At 49.4% G+C, this 15,792-nt stretch overlaps 1 protein-coding gene across 15 annotated transcripts in view; it reads right to left on the minus strand.

Moving 5' to 3' along the window:
- Window positions 1-157: 157 nt before the first annotated feature.
- Window positions 158-15,792, minus strand: part of PI4KB (phosphatidylinositol 4-kinase beta) — a 36,043-nt gene continuing 20,408 nt past the window's right edge. For 8 of the 15 annotated variants that reach the window (XM_009181007.3, XM_031656325.1, XM_031657333.1 and 5 more), the window contains 9 exons: window positions 15,113-15,340; window positions 13,761-13,988; window positions 11,172-11,281; window positions 10,185-10,289; window positions 9,807-9,930; window positions 6,783-7,048; window positions 2,419-2,551; window positions 2,033-2,153; window positions 158-1,047 (listed from right to left, as the gene is read on the minus strand). In XM_009181007.3, coding sequence (XP_009179271.1) covers window positions 866-1,047; window positions 2,033-2,153; window positions 2,419-2,551; window positions 6,783-7,048; window positions 9,807-9,930; window positions 10,185-10,289; window positions 11,172-11,281; window positions 13,761-13,988; window positions 15,113-15,340 — 1,497 coding nt within the window. In that variant the 3' untranslated portion in view covers window positions 158-865. Of the gene's footprint in view, window positions 1,048-1,416; window positions 1,480-2,032; window positions 2,154-2,418; window positions 2,552-6,782; window positions 7,049-9,806; window positions 9,931-10,184; window positions 10,290-11,171; window positions 11,282-13,760; window positions 13,989-15,112; window positions 15,341-15,792 lie in introns of all 15 variants that reach the window. The other 7 variants (XM_009180961.3, XM_009180972.3, XM_009180950.3 and 4 more) reach the window with 3 other exon arrangements.

Raw genomic sequence — 15,792 nt, forward strand, 5'->3', positions numbered from 1 at the left:
CCTTTCTTCTCAGGGAATTCAGGGAAGAGGTGGTGGTGACCAAGACAGGCAGGGAAGAAGCAAACCTCTTTCTGTGTGGTGCCTTTTGTATCTTGGACACTGAGGCATCCGTTCACACCTCATCCCCAATTTCCCCCCAGAAAACCTGGAAATGACACAAGTGGCTAACTAAGGACTTTATTTCAAACAAAAATTAAAAATAAAAAATTGAGAGCTCTTTTCCCTGGGTTTGGGGAAGGAGTCAGGGTAGGGAATTCCCCATGGCTAGGCCAGTACCCTCAGAACACTGGAGGGCTGTGGGAATTCCCTTCCTTGCCCATAATGGGGAACCTCAGCAAGTGCAGGGCCCACGCAGCGCCCGCCAGCAAGGGGAGCTCGGGCCAGGGGTCGGTCCCTGGGAGGGGTAGAGCTGGGCAGCAGCATGGCCAGTGGCCAACCACAGGATCAAGTCCTAAGTACCGAGAACCTACTCTTCCCCGCTTCCTGGGCCCCAGAACGGAATAAGAGGATGGTCTGTGGAAAGAACCTCTCAAACCCCTACAAGGAGAAGAAAGGCCCCGGCGTCCCTCACATTCGTCGCCTCTGTTTTCTGGAGGGCAGTGAGTCCTGGAGCCTGTCCGGTGGTAATACACAGAGCAGGAGGGGCAGGGAAGCCCCAGCAAGTCTGGACCCCACAGCTGGCTCTCCCACCCCCCCCGGCAAGCTCCCGCAGTTACCACATGATCCTTCGTGTTTCTTGCCTTCCATTTCCCTTGGGTGGATGGTTGGGTAGGTGGGGTTTCCTGGTTTGGGGTTTCTCAGACAAGGGCCCTCTAGGGAGGGTGCCCTGGACCCCCCCGCCAGCACTCCTGGGCTGAGGAGCATGTCACATGATGCCGTTGGTGAGGTACTGGAAGCCGTCATAGAGTTTGGTGGTGATAGACCGCATACTGCCATCCACCATCTGCTCCACCAGCAGCTGCAGCTGCTCCTCAGTCATGCTCATGTGGAACCTCTCTTTGAGGTTTCGAATGGTGCTGGAGCCATGGAAGCAAGGAAGCTGAGAACCTGGGGGAAGCAGTGGGGGTTCAGGGTCATGGATGGACAGGAGGGAGGGGCAGTGGTGCCAGCCACAGCAAATACAAAGCTGGGGCATGTGAAGTGCCCTTTCCCTCCCACCTCAGGTCCTTGATGGTGTGGGTACAGTTCTGCTTGGGCAGAGAGAAGGAACCGACAGGACCCCTCATCATCCCACACCTAAGCCCTTCTGTAGGTGAGGGCATGTGGGCAGAGGAGGGAAGGGGACCAACACCACATCTCCCTCAGTAAGGGTGGAGGGGCCCAGAGGGCAGGCTGGGAGGAGGCTGAAGGGAGTGGGCCCTGAGCTGGGCACTTATCTGGTTGCAGACCTCTGCCTATGCTACGTCTGACACTCACAGATGACCTGGGCCACCGTCATCATGGGGCCAGATGGGGATGATCCTGAGCAACGGCGACAACCTGTGGGGTAGGGTCAGGAATGGGGAGGGGGGAGACTGGCAGCTCAGACCTGGTATACACCTGGAGCCTTGAGGGGGGGATGAGGACAGAAGGGGGTCCTGAGCAAAAGACTAGATGGCAAGACTGTACTGGAAGGAGATAATGATGAGAGGGGAAGTACTTCTCAGAGCTGAACAGTGGCAGAAGACGGCAATCAGAGGTCATAGTGGAATGGGGAAGAGAGATGGAAGGAGACTGAGAAACTCAGAGCTGGACAGGGGTGGGGAGGTGAGGAGGGACCAGGAGGCTGTAAATGAGCCTGTTTTCTCCCTAAAGATGACAAGGAGGCGGGTGCTGCTATCCCCTCCCCCAACCTCCTGGACTTAGCCTTACCAGGGTCAGGAGGAATGTCCTAAAGGAGAAACAAGGCACTGGACCACAGCTAGAAACCCTCTGGGAACCCCCCTCCCTCAACCCAAGTCTTGGGGTGGGATCAGCTTTCTTATGCTCCAGGGCTCCTACTTAAAAGGGGAAGCCTGAGGCACTATGGCACCTGACCTCACCCCAGCCCCACCTTGCTGCATGATCTCCACGATCTGCACCACCTTGTCCATGTGTTTCCGAGCGGCAATCAGCCCTTGCAGCATCAGCATCTTATAGTAGTTGAACATGTCGCCATCCAGGCCGCCCATCACCTGGAAAGGGAAGAAAGCGTTGTGTGCACAAGGGGACTTACACCAGGGATGGTCCCTGTCCTCACTGGCCTACCAGAACTCCTCTTCCTCTTGGGGCCCTGTTATTTCCCCCCTTATCAGGCAGGAAGCTCCCAGGAACTCCTGCCTCACCCCTAATTACTGCCTGTTCTATTCATCCCTAATTTGCAGGGAGCCCATCAGCTCCCCCTCCCATGACAGAGAAAGAATACAATGACCCCAGAGGCACCTCTCCTTCTTGACTCACATCCACAAACTCTGTGGTCAGCTTAAAGGCTGACGTCTCAAAGCCCAGATTTCGGGGTGAGCTGGAGAGGATGAAGCCAAAGTCGATGTGGATGATGTGGCCTTCTGCGTCCAAAAGGATGTTCCCATTGTGTCTGAGGAGGGGGGGGAATACACGAGAGGAAGAGGCAGTAGTAAGTCTGACTGAGGCTGGAACCTCAAGCAGCACTACACTGGCCACATGACACCAGGCAGGGGGGTCCCCTGCCATGTTTCCTGCTGCCTGTAACTCCAATCTCCTGTCCAGTTTCCTAGGACCTAAAGCTATCAGTGGAAAGAAAGGGAATCAGAAAAGAAAACTGCTAACAAAGGCTATGGGGTCTGAAATTGCTATTAATAATTTAATAAAAATAGTTTAAGATTCTCCCAATTTCCCAGAAATTGCACTTCTGGCACCCAAACTATCCCAATCTAGTAGATAATCCAGAAGCAAGGAAAGAGGGCCTCTGAGGCTCCAGCCAGCTTTCACAGAGGCCAAGTGCGCTATCCAGGGGAGGCTCCACTCAGAGCCTGTTTACCTGTGGGTTATTTGTAACTCCTGTCAGCCCACTGCAGATCAGAGGCCTCACCAGAAGGGAGCAACAACAGAGGCAAGTGGGCTGAGTGGAGCTGAAAGGTAAAATAGCGTGGGGGTTTCGAGGGGTAAGTTTTAAATCACTTATGTAAAAAGTCTCAGGAGGCAGTACTACAGGGCAGCTGTAGAAGAGTTAAAGGGAGATAAATTCCAGGTCTTTGTGATTCCCACATGAATGGCCAGTAGCAGAAGGAACAATTAACATGCTAAGCATGTGAGGCCTGGCCTATTCAACATAACCGGCCTCCTCAGTGTCAATAGAGGCTTTGTTAGCTAAGAGCTCATGGTCTGAGGGCCACCTTCTCTGGGGTTGGTTTGGCCAAAAAAGCAGGGACAAAAGGAGAACCTACTCCCACCTGAGTTCTTCCCTTCTCTGGAAAAACACTAAAGATTTAGTAATCCAGGCACTATCTTGTGAGCTAGAATGGTTCTAGGAGTTGTCATGATTCAACCTCACATTTTACAGGTGAAGAAACAGAGGCCCTGAGAGAGGAAGTGATTTACTTGCCCAAGGTCCCAAACTCTCTCTTTCACTACCAGAGTTAGCTCCAGCTGGAAAGCTGCTTAGGACTACTTCTGAAGTAGTTAAAGAGATCCTAAAGCCCGACTCCAGTATGGGGCGTCATTCATTGTTGCCACTTCTTTCCAGTGGTTGATTCCATTCATGGCTTGACTATATTCTTTTTTGAGGTACTATGAACGGCTTATCAGCTACCTGCCCTCCTCTATTCCTCCTTTTTTAGAGGATGGACTCTCATCTTCCAAACATACTAGTTTCCTAAAGGAAAGCCCTGGGGCCTGACTAGTGCCAGCTTCCCTGCCACCCATTTACTTAATCCCAGGGCTGAGCTCTAGGCTCCCTGGGCCCTGAGTTCAAAATCCTGACACTTCGAGATAGTCTGAAGCTTGCAATCAAATTCCTTATAATTACATTCTCGGCTGGGCACAGTGGCTCATGCCTGTAATCCCAGCACTTTGGAGGCTGAGGCAGGTGGATCACCTGAGCTCAGGAGTTTGAGACCAGCCTGGCCAACATGTTGAAACCCTGAAACCCGTCTCTACTAAAAATACAAAAATTAGCTGGGCGTGGTGGCGCATGCCTGTAATCCCAGCTAATCAGGAGGCTGAGGTGGGAGAATCACCTGAACCCTGGGAGGCTGAGGTTGCAGTGAGCCGAGATCACACCACTGCACTCCAGCCTGGACAACAGAGAAAGACTCCGTCTCACCAAAAAAAAAAAAAAAAAAAAAAAACAACTTACATTCTCCTATAGTTCTCAAATGCAGAGCCTGGGTCCATTTGTAGGGCTGGCAGGGTGGAATGAGCACAGGGTCTAATAGCTACCTGACTATTTCCCTCATGAGGAAACAAGTGTCTGACAGGGTTTTCATCTGGTTTAAATATAAGAATGTCAGGCCATGGTAGAACTTAATAGATGCTAGATTTCCTTTTTTTTGAGACGGAGTCTCACTCTGTCGCCCAGGCTGGAGTGCAGTGGTGCGATCTTGGCTCACTGCAACCTCCACCTCCTGGATTCAAGTGATTCTCCTGCCTCAGCCTCCCGAGTAGCTGGGAATACAGGCGCCTGCCACCACACCCAGCTAATTTTTTATTTTTAGTAGAGATGGGGTTTCATGGTGTTGGTCATGCTGACCTCCTGACCTCAGTTGATTTGCCCACCTCAGCCTCCCAAAGTGCTGGGATTACAGGCGTGAGCCACTGCGCCCAGCCTAAGACTAATTTTTATTTTTATTTTTTGAGATAGAGTCTCGGTGTCACCCAGACTGTTGTGCAGTGGCGCAATCTTGTCTCACTGCAACCTCCACCTCCTGGGTTCCAGCAATTGTCCTGCTTCAGCCTCCCGAGTGGCTGGGATTACAGGCATGCGCCACCATGCCTGGCGAGTATTTGGTATTTTTAGTAGAGATGGGGTTTTGCCATGTTGGTCAGGCTGGTCTTGAACTACTGACCTCAAGTGATTCACCTGCCTCAGGCTCCCAAAGTGTTGGGATTACAGGTGTGAGCCATTGCGTACAGACTAGATGCTAGATTTCTAATAAGCTGCTCTGTTAGCTAGCTAGTTAATTTGGTATTTTTAGACAGGGTCTCGCTCTGTTGCCCTTAACCTCCTGCTCAAGTGATCCTCCCACCTCAGCCTCTGAAGCAGCTGGGACCACAGCTGTATCCCACCATGCTCGGCTAATTTTTGTTTATTTTTTTGTAAAGACAGGATCTCATTAGGTTGCCTAGGCTGGTCTTGAATTCCTGGGCTCAAGCGATCCTCCTGCCTCGGCCTTGTTAGCTAGATCTTCTTTTTTTTTTGAGACTTGCCCTGTTGCCCGGACTGAAGTACTGTGGCATGATCTTGGTTCACTGCAATCTCTGCCTCCTGGGTTCAAGCAATTCTCCTGCCTCACCTCCCAAGTAGCTGGGATTACAGGTGTGTATCACCAAGCCCAGTTTATTTATATATATACATTTCTTTTTTTTTTTTGAGTTTGAGTTTCACCCTTGTCGCCTAGCCTGGAATACAATGGCGCCACCTTGGCTCGTTGCAACCTCTGCCTCCCGGGTTCAAGCGATTTTCCTGCCTCAGCCTCCCAAGTAGCCGGGATTACAGGCGCCTGCCACCATGCCCAGCTGATTTTTTTTTTTTTGTATTTTTAGTAGAGACGGGGTTTCACCATGTTGGCCAGGCTGGTCTCGAACTCCTGACCTCACGTGATCCGCCCACCTCAGCCTCCTAAAGTGCTGGGATTATAGGCATGAGCCACCACACCTAGCCATTGTTAGCTAGATCTTAATGGGCCACCATGTTACTGGAAACCCCAGCAGCACCGGCCACTGCATTTCTGCCTTCCCAGGACAGCTGCCCTATGCCGAGGCAGAGACGGAACTTGTAGGGGCATTCAGGGCAGAGACCCTGGATCACTGTTGGGAGAAACTCTTAGAAGGCAGGGCCTAGATGGTGTAATTATCTTTGTACATTATCTGCCTCACCTACATGTGTAGTTAGGTTTCATCAAGGTCATGTGATATTGAAAAAAAAATGACAGCTCTGGGCAAAACAACAGATACTTAAAAGCTGTGGAAATCATATGCTGGAATAAGAAGTGAGGAGAGTTCATGGCTGAGAGTTTCCACTTGATCTCCATCATGTTTCTCCTTTTTGCTCTCAGTCACGAACCACTACCCTTAGTGCCAGGCCCTATTATCGCTCGCTTTGTTACTAAACGCCCAATTACATCCGCCTTCACCCACCGTGCCACAGGGCATTTACTCAACACAGACTGAATCATGTCATTCCTCTGCCTGCAAAATAAAACACCTAAGCTTCACAATGAAGGCCCTTCTTCAACTGGCCTCAATTTACCTGCCTGATGGTACCACCTCCTATTCCACTGCCATGCAGTGCAGTCTGTGCTTTAATCACAATTCAATTATTTCTTCTAGCTGGGATGTACCTTCTCTGCAGCTTCCTCTGTCATCATTCTCCCTTGTTCTTGAAGACCTTGCTCACTCAAACCCTTAGTCCTCCCATAAATCCTTCATTTCTTTGCCCTTTTACCCTAGTTCTTATTAGTCTGCCTCCTGACTTAATGTCATGTGAACACATCTGTCTCTGCTTAAAAATATTGTTTCATTTTTCACATCTTTGCCATGGAGGGCAGTAATAAGTAATTGAGAACTACACACGAAGGGATGGAGAGAACCCTGGAGAAATGTTAGGATGAGCAGCAGAAGTCACCTACCTGTCCTTGACTTGCAGCAGGTAGCAGACCAAGCAGTACCCAGCACAACTTTGCACAAAATTTCGCTGGGCACTGAGGAATGCCTCAGTGGTATAACTGCCATGCTCCTGTAGAAAGTAATCGAGCAAGGAGAGCTGTGACTGTTTCTTCACCTGATGGATGGACACAGCGTTGACCACTGGTTCAATCATGCCACTATCAGCCGAAATCACAAGAATCTTGTATGGCTTGATCCAAAGGGGCACTCGCTCCTGTTCCCAAATGGACTGTGAGGAGACATGAAGGATACAGGACTCTTACCTTTCTCCAAACTAGAGAAGGAGGCTAAAACTCCTCCCTTTCTCTAACCTCTTTCCTTGCTGGCACTGGATTCTAAGCCATCAAGTGAGTAAGACTCACTTAACCCAGTGAGAACCAGGGAGTTTTGAAAGGAAGTCTAGGGCCTGACAAAGTCAGGAAACTACACTTAGGTATGTGGGAAAAGGTATCACATAAGTAGAAAGTCCAAGAGAGGCAGGGAGAACAGGGAACTTCACTATCCCCTCTCAAGCAGGGAGAATGGGAGCTGTAAGTTCAAATAATAATAAAAAAGAGGCCAGGTGCAGTGGCTTATGCTTGTAATCCCAGCACTCTGGGAGACCAAGGAGGGTGGATCACCTGAGGTCAGGAGTTCAAGACCAGCCTGGCTAACCTCAGTAGAGAATGAAACCTTATCTCTACTAAAAATACAGAAATTAGCCAGGCGTGGTGGTGCATGCCTGTAATCCCAGCTACTCAGGAGAATCACTTGAACCCAGGAGGTGGAGGTTGCAGTGAGCCAAGATTGCACCACTACACTCCAGCCTGGGCGACAAAGCGAGACTCTCTCCAAAAAAACAAAAAAAAAAAAAAAAAAAAAAAGAAAAAAAGAAAGGATTTAGGTCCAGAGAAGACTTCTCTGGAAAATGAAAATATTTATATGGTATAAAGAACAGTATTAAACAAATTAAGTGGCTTACAGGTGACTAACCCAGGGGGATCAGAAGATCAATATTTCAGCACACTATAACCTACCTGCTACAGACCATCTGGGAAGTTTTTATGTTGTTTGTTTTTTAAAGGGAGAGGGCCAAATTATTATTATTTAAAAATTTGGGCTGGGCACAGTGGCTCACGCCTGTAATCCCAGCACTTTGGGAGGCCAAGGCAGGTGGATCACAAGGTCAGCAGATCAAGACCATCCTGGCTAACACAGTGAAACCCCGTCTCTACTAAAAATACAAAAAATTAGCTGGGCGTGGTGGTGGGTGCCTGTAGTCCCAGCTACTCGGGAGGCTGAGGCAGGAGAATGGCGTGAAGCCGGGAGGTAGAGCTTGCAGTGAACCGAGATCACACCACTGCACTCCAGCCTGGGCGACAGAGCGAGACTCTGTCTCAAAAAAAAAAAATAAAAAAATTTGATTACAACCAATTGTGTTGGCATTAAAATTAGAGGCATTAAGTTTGAATAATGGATATATGCCAAAAACCAGAAATTGAATTTGGCAAAAACAGGAAAGGAAGTCTTCCAGTAATTTCAGTTTAGAAATCAATTTAGAGAAATGAACCCCATGTTTACAATGATTGTACCACAGATTTAAACTTCAGTAGTGCATTAGTAAACTGTTCACATTTAGATCTTCAGCTTGAGATTTGACAGCTATTTCTTGAAAAAATCTCAGTGTCTTGTATAAATAAATTGGTCTTCCATGTACCTTAGCACACACTTAACACTAGGAGAAGGTGGGTCACTAAACTTTGCCTTAGCAAAATTTTGGTTTTGGCTCACTTCAGTTAGAGATGCTGATTTCTTCAGCCAGGCGTGGTGGCTCACACCTGTAATCCCAGCACTTTGGGAGGCTGAGGTGGGCGGATCACCTGAGGTTGGGAGTTCGAGACCAGCCTGGCTCACATGGAGAAACCCTATGTCTACTAAAAAATACAAAATTAGCCGGGTGTGGTGGTGCATGCCTATAATCCCAGCTACTTGGGAAAGCTGAGGCAGAAGAATCGCTTGAACCTGGGAGGCAGAGGTTGCGGTGAGCCGAGATCGCGCCATTGCACTCCAGCCTGGACAAGAGCAAAACTCCATCTCAAAAAGAAAAGAAATGCTGATTTCTTCAAATGCATATTTTTCTTAGAGACAGGGTTTTACTATGTTGATCAGGCTGGAGTGCAGTGGCTATTCAGTCTCGATCCTTTTACTGATCAGCACAGGAGTCCTGACCTGCTCCATTTCCGACCTGGGCCAGTTCACCCCTCCCTTAGGCAACCTGGTGGTCCCCTGTTCCCAGGAGGTCACCATATTGATGACGAACTTAGCATGGACACCCAATTGGCATAGCGGACTATAGCCCAGAACTCCTGGGCTCAAGACATCCTCCCACCTCAGCCTCCTGACTAGCTGAGACTACAGGCCCATGCCAGGGTGCCAGCCCATTTTGGAAGTTTTGATCTAAAAGGCAAACCTAGCACTCTAAAGTTCTGACTTGGAACAGGGCAGGTGCAAGTCACAAAAGGGCCAAAAGAGGCCGCTGTGGAGTTGTTCCTATGGCTATTCTTCCCAGGGGAAAGTTGCCTAGCTTTTCTTTACTCTGCTTTTGTTTTAGACCTGGGCAGGAAGGTGGTCCCCAGCAGAATAATCTGTGTAGTTACCTCAGGTTGGCTGGAGTTGGGCTGAGTTCCCCTCCTCTCTCTTTTTTTTTTTTTTTTTTTTGACAGAGTCTTGCTCTGTCGCCCAGGCTAGACTGCAGTGGCGCGATCTTGGCTCACTGCAACCTCCGCCTCCTGGGTTCAAGGGATTCTCCTGCCTCAGCCTCCTGAGTAGCTGGGATTACAGGCGCCCGTCACTGTGCCCAGCTAATTTTTGTATTTTTAGTAGAGACAGAGTTTCACCATCTTGGCCAGGCTGATCTTGAGCTCCTGACCTCGTGATCCAACTGCCTCGGCCTCCCAAAGTGCTGGGATTACAGCCACTGTGCCTGGCCTCTCCTTCTCTTCTCTTACCTGCAGTTGCTTCAACACCTGAAAGGCCAGAAGCTCTTGCCGAAGGTCATCCCCACACTTGACAATGACTGACAGGAGCCGCCAATTGGGGAGATGGCCATAGGGGGAGCCCTCTCTGATCCGCCTGTGAGGAGAGAAGTAAAGGGTGTCAAAGGTTGATGCCACGGTGAGGACAAGAGACATAGCTTCCACAAAAAATTCCAAGCAAATGCCCCATAGGGCAAGGACCCAGACAGCCTGCGAGTCTGACAGAGTTTTTTGGAGGCTGCGAGTCTGACAGATTTTTTTGGAGGCTGATGGACAATAAAGTTGGTACAGTGAGCCCCTGCAACTGCCTCTGAGCTTTAAGAGGTGTTCAGAGACCCACACCCAACTCACCGTACTTTCTCCTGCCAGGGCTCTTTGAGAGCAACTGCAGAAGGATCTTCTGGGTCTCGTTTGAAGGCTGTCGGGGTATGAGCCAGCTGTTCCGAAAGGCGCCGGCTGTGAGGAAGAAAATACATCATTTGCTTGGAGGAGCTACCCACAAGCCCCATGCCGTCTATACTGACATTTCCTGCACTGTCTCCTGGATTCTGGGCACACGAAGATAGGAACCCAGGCTGAACGGGACTCATGGAAGAAAACATAACCAGTGACACCTTTTTGCTAACTTAGTGATTGTAGTCATGTTAAAATTAAGATTACCAGGCACTCCATATTCCTCTACCAAGACTGATTCAGAATGGGTGTCTCTAGAATCTGCATTTTTTTTTTTTTTTTTTGGACAGAGTTTTGCTCTGTCTCCCAGGCTGGAGTGCAGTGGCATGATCTCGGCTCACTGCAAGCTCCGCCTCCCAGGTTCACATCATTCTCCTGCCTTAGCCTCCTGAGTAGCTGGGACTACAGGCGCCCACCACCACACTCAGCTAATTTTTTTTGTGTATTTTTTTAGTAGAGACGGGGTTGCACTGTGTTAGCCAGGAGTCTCGATCTCCTGACCTTGTGATCCACCCACTGCGGCCTCCCAAAGTGCTGATATTACAGGTGTGAGCCACCGCACCTGGCCTAGAATCTGCATTTTCAACAAGGCCTCCTTCCTCCCTCTGGATTCTGACAAACAGTCGCTTTGAGACCCCACTTTGAGACACACTGCTCGAACTCCTTCCTGGGGTGCTTTTTTTTTTTTTTTTTTGAGATGGAGTCTCGCTCTGTTGCCCGGGCTGGAGTGCAGTGGTGCGATCACGGCTCACTGCCAGCTCCGCCTCCTGGGTTCAGGTCATTCTCCTGCCTCAGCCTCTCGAGTAGCTGGGACTACAGGCGTCCGCCACCACGCCCGGCTAATTTTTTTGTATTTTTAATAGAGGCAATATGATCTGGCCATACCGGATGTCCCCTGCTGCAATGAACACAGGCTCCTTGCTCTCCTGGCTAGTGATGCTGTCCACAGAGAACTGGGAGATGTTGTCACAGCTGTTGGTGTGCACTTCGGGGAGCTGGAGATAGCAGGGGAGTGCTGGTCAGAAGTGCTAAGTATAGGTCTCCTGTCTTTCCCCTCCTGCTTGCTTGCTATCACTGCAGCATGCTCATCCCTCCCTTTCAAACTCTGCTTACACACCATGTTGATTACTTGGACCCCAGGCTGCCCAGAGCAGCATTTCTCAACATGTGAACTACCTGCATCAGAATTACCCGGGATGCAGACTCCCAGGCCCCACCATCAATCTGAATTAGAATTACTGGGAATGGGATCTGAAAGTCTGAATTTTTAACAAGTTCTCCAGAAGACTTCCAATGCACTGAAGTTTGCAAACCACTGCCAGGACCATCACAGGAGCTCAAAATTTCAGCCTCACTGAGAACCCCCCAAGGCTAGGGATGTGTTCTCCCCTAGGGTCCAAAGCAGACCCTCTGCAGACTAGCTTCTGACAGTTTCTTCAATCTAAGTCATTCAATCTTATCTTCTCATATCTCTCTAACTACAGAATATTCTACCAGACCCCAAGGCCCATGTCAAGTCTCTTCTCTCCTTTATACCAGAGCATTTCTTCTCAATTCCATTTGTCACCTAGTACACACTGCTTTGTTGTATATCTAAATTTTTTTTTTCTTAAATGTCTAATGTCTCCAATTGGACTGTAAACTCAAAGACAGAGATTCTGTCTTTTGGCAGAGTGAAACCTGGCTGTGTGTTTTTTTTTGTTTTTTTTGAGACAGGTCTCGCTCTGTCGCCCAGGCTGGAGTACAGTGGCCAGATCTCAGCTCACTGCAAGCTCCGCCTCCTGGGTTCACGCCATTCTCCTGCCTCAGCCTCCCGAGTAGCTGGGACTATAGGTGCCCACCACCTCGCCCGGCCGTTTTTTTTTTTTTTTTTTTTTTTTAAGTAGAGACGGGGTTTCACCATGTTAGCCAGGATGGTCTTGAACTCCTGACCTCAGGTGATCCGCCCACCTTAGCCTCCCAAAGTGCTGGAATCACAGGTGTGAGCCACCTGACCCTGGCTGTGTTTTTGGTTTGTTTTGTTTTAAGACAGGGTCTCACTCTGTCGGCCAGGTTGGAGGGCAATGCTGTGATCTCGGCTCCCTGCAGCCTCCGCTTCCCAGATTCAAGTGATTCTTGTGCTTCAGCCTCCCAAGTAGCTGGGATTACAGGTATGCTCCACCACACCCGGCCTTTTTTTTTTTTCTTTTGAGATGGAGTTTTGCTTGTCACCCAGGCTGAAGTGCAGTAGCGTGATCTTGGTTCACTGCAACCTCTGCCTTCTGGGTTCAAGCAATTCTACTGCCTCAGCCTCCCGATTAGCTGGGATTACAGGCACATGCCACCACGCCTGGCTAACTTTTGTATTTTTAGTGGAGACGGGGTTTCACCATGTTGGCCACACTGGTCTCGAACTCCTGACCTCAGGTGATCCACTCGTCTCGTCCTCCCAAAGTGCTGGGATTACAGGCGTGCGCCACTATACCCAGCATAATTTTTCTATTTTTAGTAGAGATGGAGTTTCACTTTGTTGGCCAGGCTGGTCTTGAAATCCTGACCTCAAGCGATCCACCCACCTCGGCCTCCCAAAGTGTTGTGATTACAGGTGTGAGCCACCGCGCCTGGCCAGCTGTGTTAATAGCTCTACATAAAATTCTGCTCTGGCTCTTCATGCCCCAGAATAAAGTCCAAGTTTCTTTCCCCAGCTTATAGGGTCCTTCCTGTAGCCTGGTCCATGCCCACGTGTCCAGTCTTATTCTTCACCACTTCTTACCCCACACCTGCACATCACAGCCAGACAAAATTTCTTTCAGTTCCTATAATGGCCCAAGCTCCCTCTTGTCTTCTGGCCTTTGCACGCAGTGTTCCCTCTGTCCAGCAGTCTTTGTCCAGCTAATTCCTACCCATGCTTCCAGCCTTAGCTGAGAGATTACTTCTTCCAGGAAATCTCTTGTGATGCCTGCCCTAAGTCTGGTGCTCCTATAATGTCCTATCCTTTCCACCATGACCTGGCTCTCACCACACAACTACTTGCTTACTGGCCTTGTTCTCTTTCCAGTTAGGTCATAAACCCCTTGTAGGCAGGGGCCAAGTATTGTTCACTAGCACACAGCACTCAGGTCCAGCACATAGAAAGCCCTCAATAAATATTTCTTGAATGAATTAATGTATGATTTCTCATCCTCTGTTATTCTATGACAATTTTATACAAGTGTTCAATAAATATTTTCATTAAATTTCCCTCACTCCCCTTGGCCTAGAAGTTCCTCTTTACATTTAAATCTGAATTCTTTCACCAGGAAAACGAGCTCCACCTGAATCTATTCCAGACTAGAGTTGTTCAGAGCTTTCTCCCTCTTACCTCTCACTACCTACACCACTCATTTGGGTACTTGCCTTACCCTGCCTTGGGATATGCTGCCTTGTTTCCAATATAGTGACAGCTCCTGGAGAAAGCTCCTGTGCCCCAGCGTTACCTCCTTGAAGCTTCCTCACCTCCACTTGCAGCTCGCCTATGTCATCCACCGACCAGGCCTCATCATCGTTGTCATAGTTAGGCACAGTGCTGAAGCTGCCAGCTCGCTGCTCATGGGTAATACCACATTCGGGCAAGTTCTCTACGGACCTCGTACTCCGAATTCGGTTCTCAGGGATTCGGGCAGGGACACTGGTGGTGTCAAAGTTTTCACATTCAAGGACTTCCACATAAATCAGGTAGGGAGCCTGGGGGAAGAGTGAGAACAGTATTTGCAACTTACTTCCACCATTCACCCCCAAATCTCAACTCCGTTAGCAAGGTTCTTCCTGCTGTCCTTTCTCCTAGCTCCAGCCTTCATTCAGTAGTCCCCTGAAACTATGAACAACTGAGCTCCAAAATGTACAGATGATGCATTTGGGCCAAACCACTCTAGACTATCAATTACAGCCTGTAAGGGAGGCCTAGATGCCTCTGTGGGCTTGTCCTGAAGACAGGGCCCAGGGAGCTACAGCGGACAAAAAGACTGGGACAAAGCTGGGTACTGTCCCAAGGAGCATCCCAAACTTCAATATTTCCTTTGAAAGAAAAATATGGGCCAGGCACGGTGGCTCATGCCCGTAATCCCAGCACTTTGGGAAGACGAGGAGGGTGGATCATGAGGTCAGGAGTTCAAGACCAGCCTCGCCAAGATGGTGAAACCCCGTCTCTACTAAAACTACAAAAAGTAGCCAGGCGCGGTGGCAGGTGCCTGTAATCCCAGCTACTCAGGAGGCTGAGGCAGGAGAATCACTTGAACCTAGGCGACAGAGGTTGCAGTAAGCCAAGATTGTGCCATTGCACTCCAGCCTCAGTGACAGAGTAAGACTCCGTCTCAAACAAAAAAGAAGAAGAATCTGAACCATGAATATTCCCGTCAGCATACACATTCAGCTAATTCTCTCCAGTGTGAGTTGGGCATCCTTCTCTCCTTCTGTCTGCTCACTCTGCTCAGAAAAGGTCTTAGAAACAAAATATTTCTCTATGCTTATGGTTGCTGTATCTGGAAAGCTCAAGAGTTATAGAAGGGCTGGAGAAGAGCCACCAAAATGACCATAAGGTGTGGTAAAGAGCAATTCTCCTAAGATACAGCAAGAAGGAAGCTAAAAAGATTAGGTTTCTTTGGTCCAGAAAAACAAAGCCCAAAAAAGGATACAGGAGGGCTCTCAAAATCACAATCGCACTGAGACAGTCATGGTCGACATATGCATCATGAACTATGAAGGGAGACTAGGATGTTGGTGGGGGCATCACTGGTCATACACACAAACCCTGAACAACCATGGGTGAAGAGTCACATCCAGGGTAGGGGTTTGGGCCAGAACCCATCTACCTTGTCCTTGGAGTTGAGGACAACAGCCTGTGTGTGGGGTACACGGACCACGTGGTGGTCAAAGCCAGCAGTGGGCAGCCAGACTCGGGCAGGGAGCTTATGGTTGAGCAGGGAGAGCTCTGAGATCAGCCTCTGTGTTTTCTGCTCTTTGGTGGGGAGTGTGGCCAGCCGCTTGCCGATCGCCATCAGGGACTTGATGAATTCTCTCTCAGGAGCCAGTCGAACAGGCTACAGGGGTTTGGGGTAAGACAAAAGATGGTGAAGAAACCATATAATACAATGGCCCACCCACTCAGTCACTCCTGGCCATGCAGGCCGGAGACCCCAGTATCTGGAGAACTTCAAGAAAGGAACTGTTTTTTAGTCTTAGTAGGTGCTTCCACCCACCCTTCACAGCTTGAATTGAGAATAGCCAGCACATTCCTTCCCTACAGGCTATCCTTGAGGGTAAGGGAGGCCGTGAGTCCAGGTAACTAGGATGCACCCCTCTTCTCTTGAACTTGGGTTCCTTAAGGACTGTACCAAGGCTTCAGAGTGAGCAGGGGACAACATCTGGATAGGTTAGCCAGGGGCACAGAAAGAAGAGCTGCTTACACCTGAATTGTTTCACCCTTCTCAAGAACAGGGTTGTCCCTCTCTCCATCTGGATCCCTGGGCTAGATCTCTGCCGAGGGGCTCTG

The sequence above is a fragment of the Papio anubis genome, chromosome 1, assembly GCF_008728515.1.
Source record: "Papio anubis isolate 15944 chromosome 1, Panubis1.0, whole genome shotgun sequence".
Lineage (NCBI taxonomy): Eukaryota > Metazoa > Chordata > Mammalia > Primates > Cercopithecidae > Papio > Papio anubis.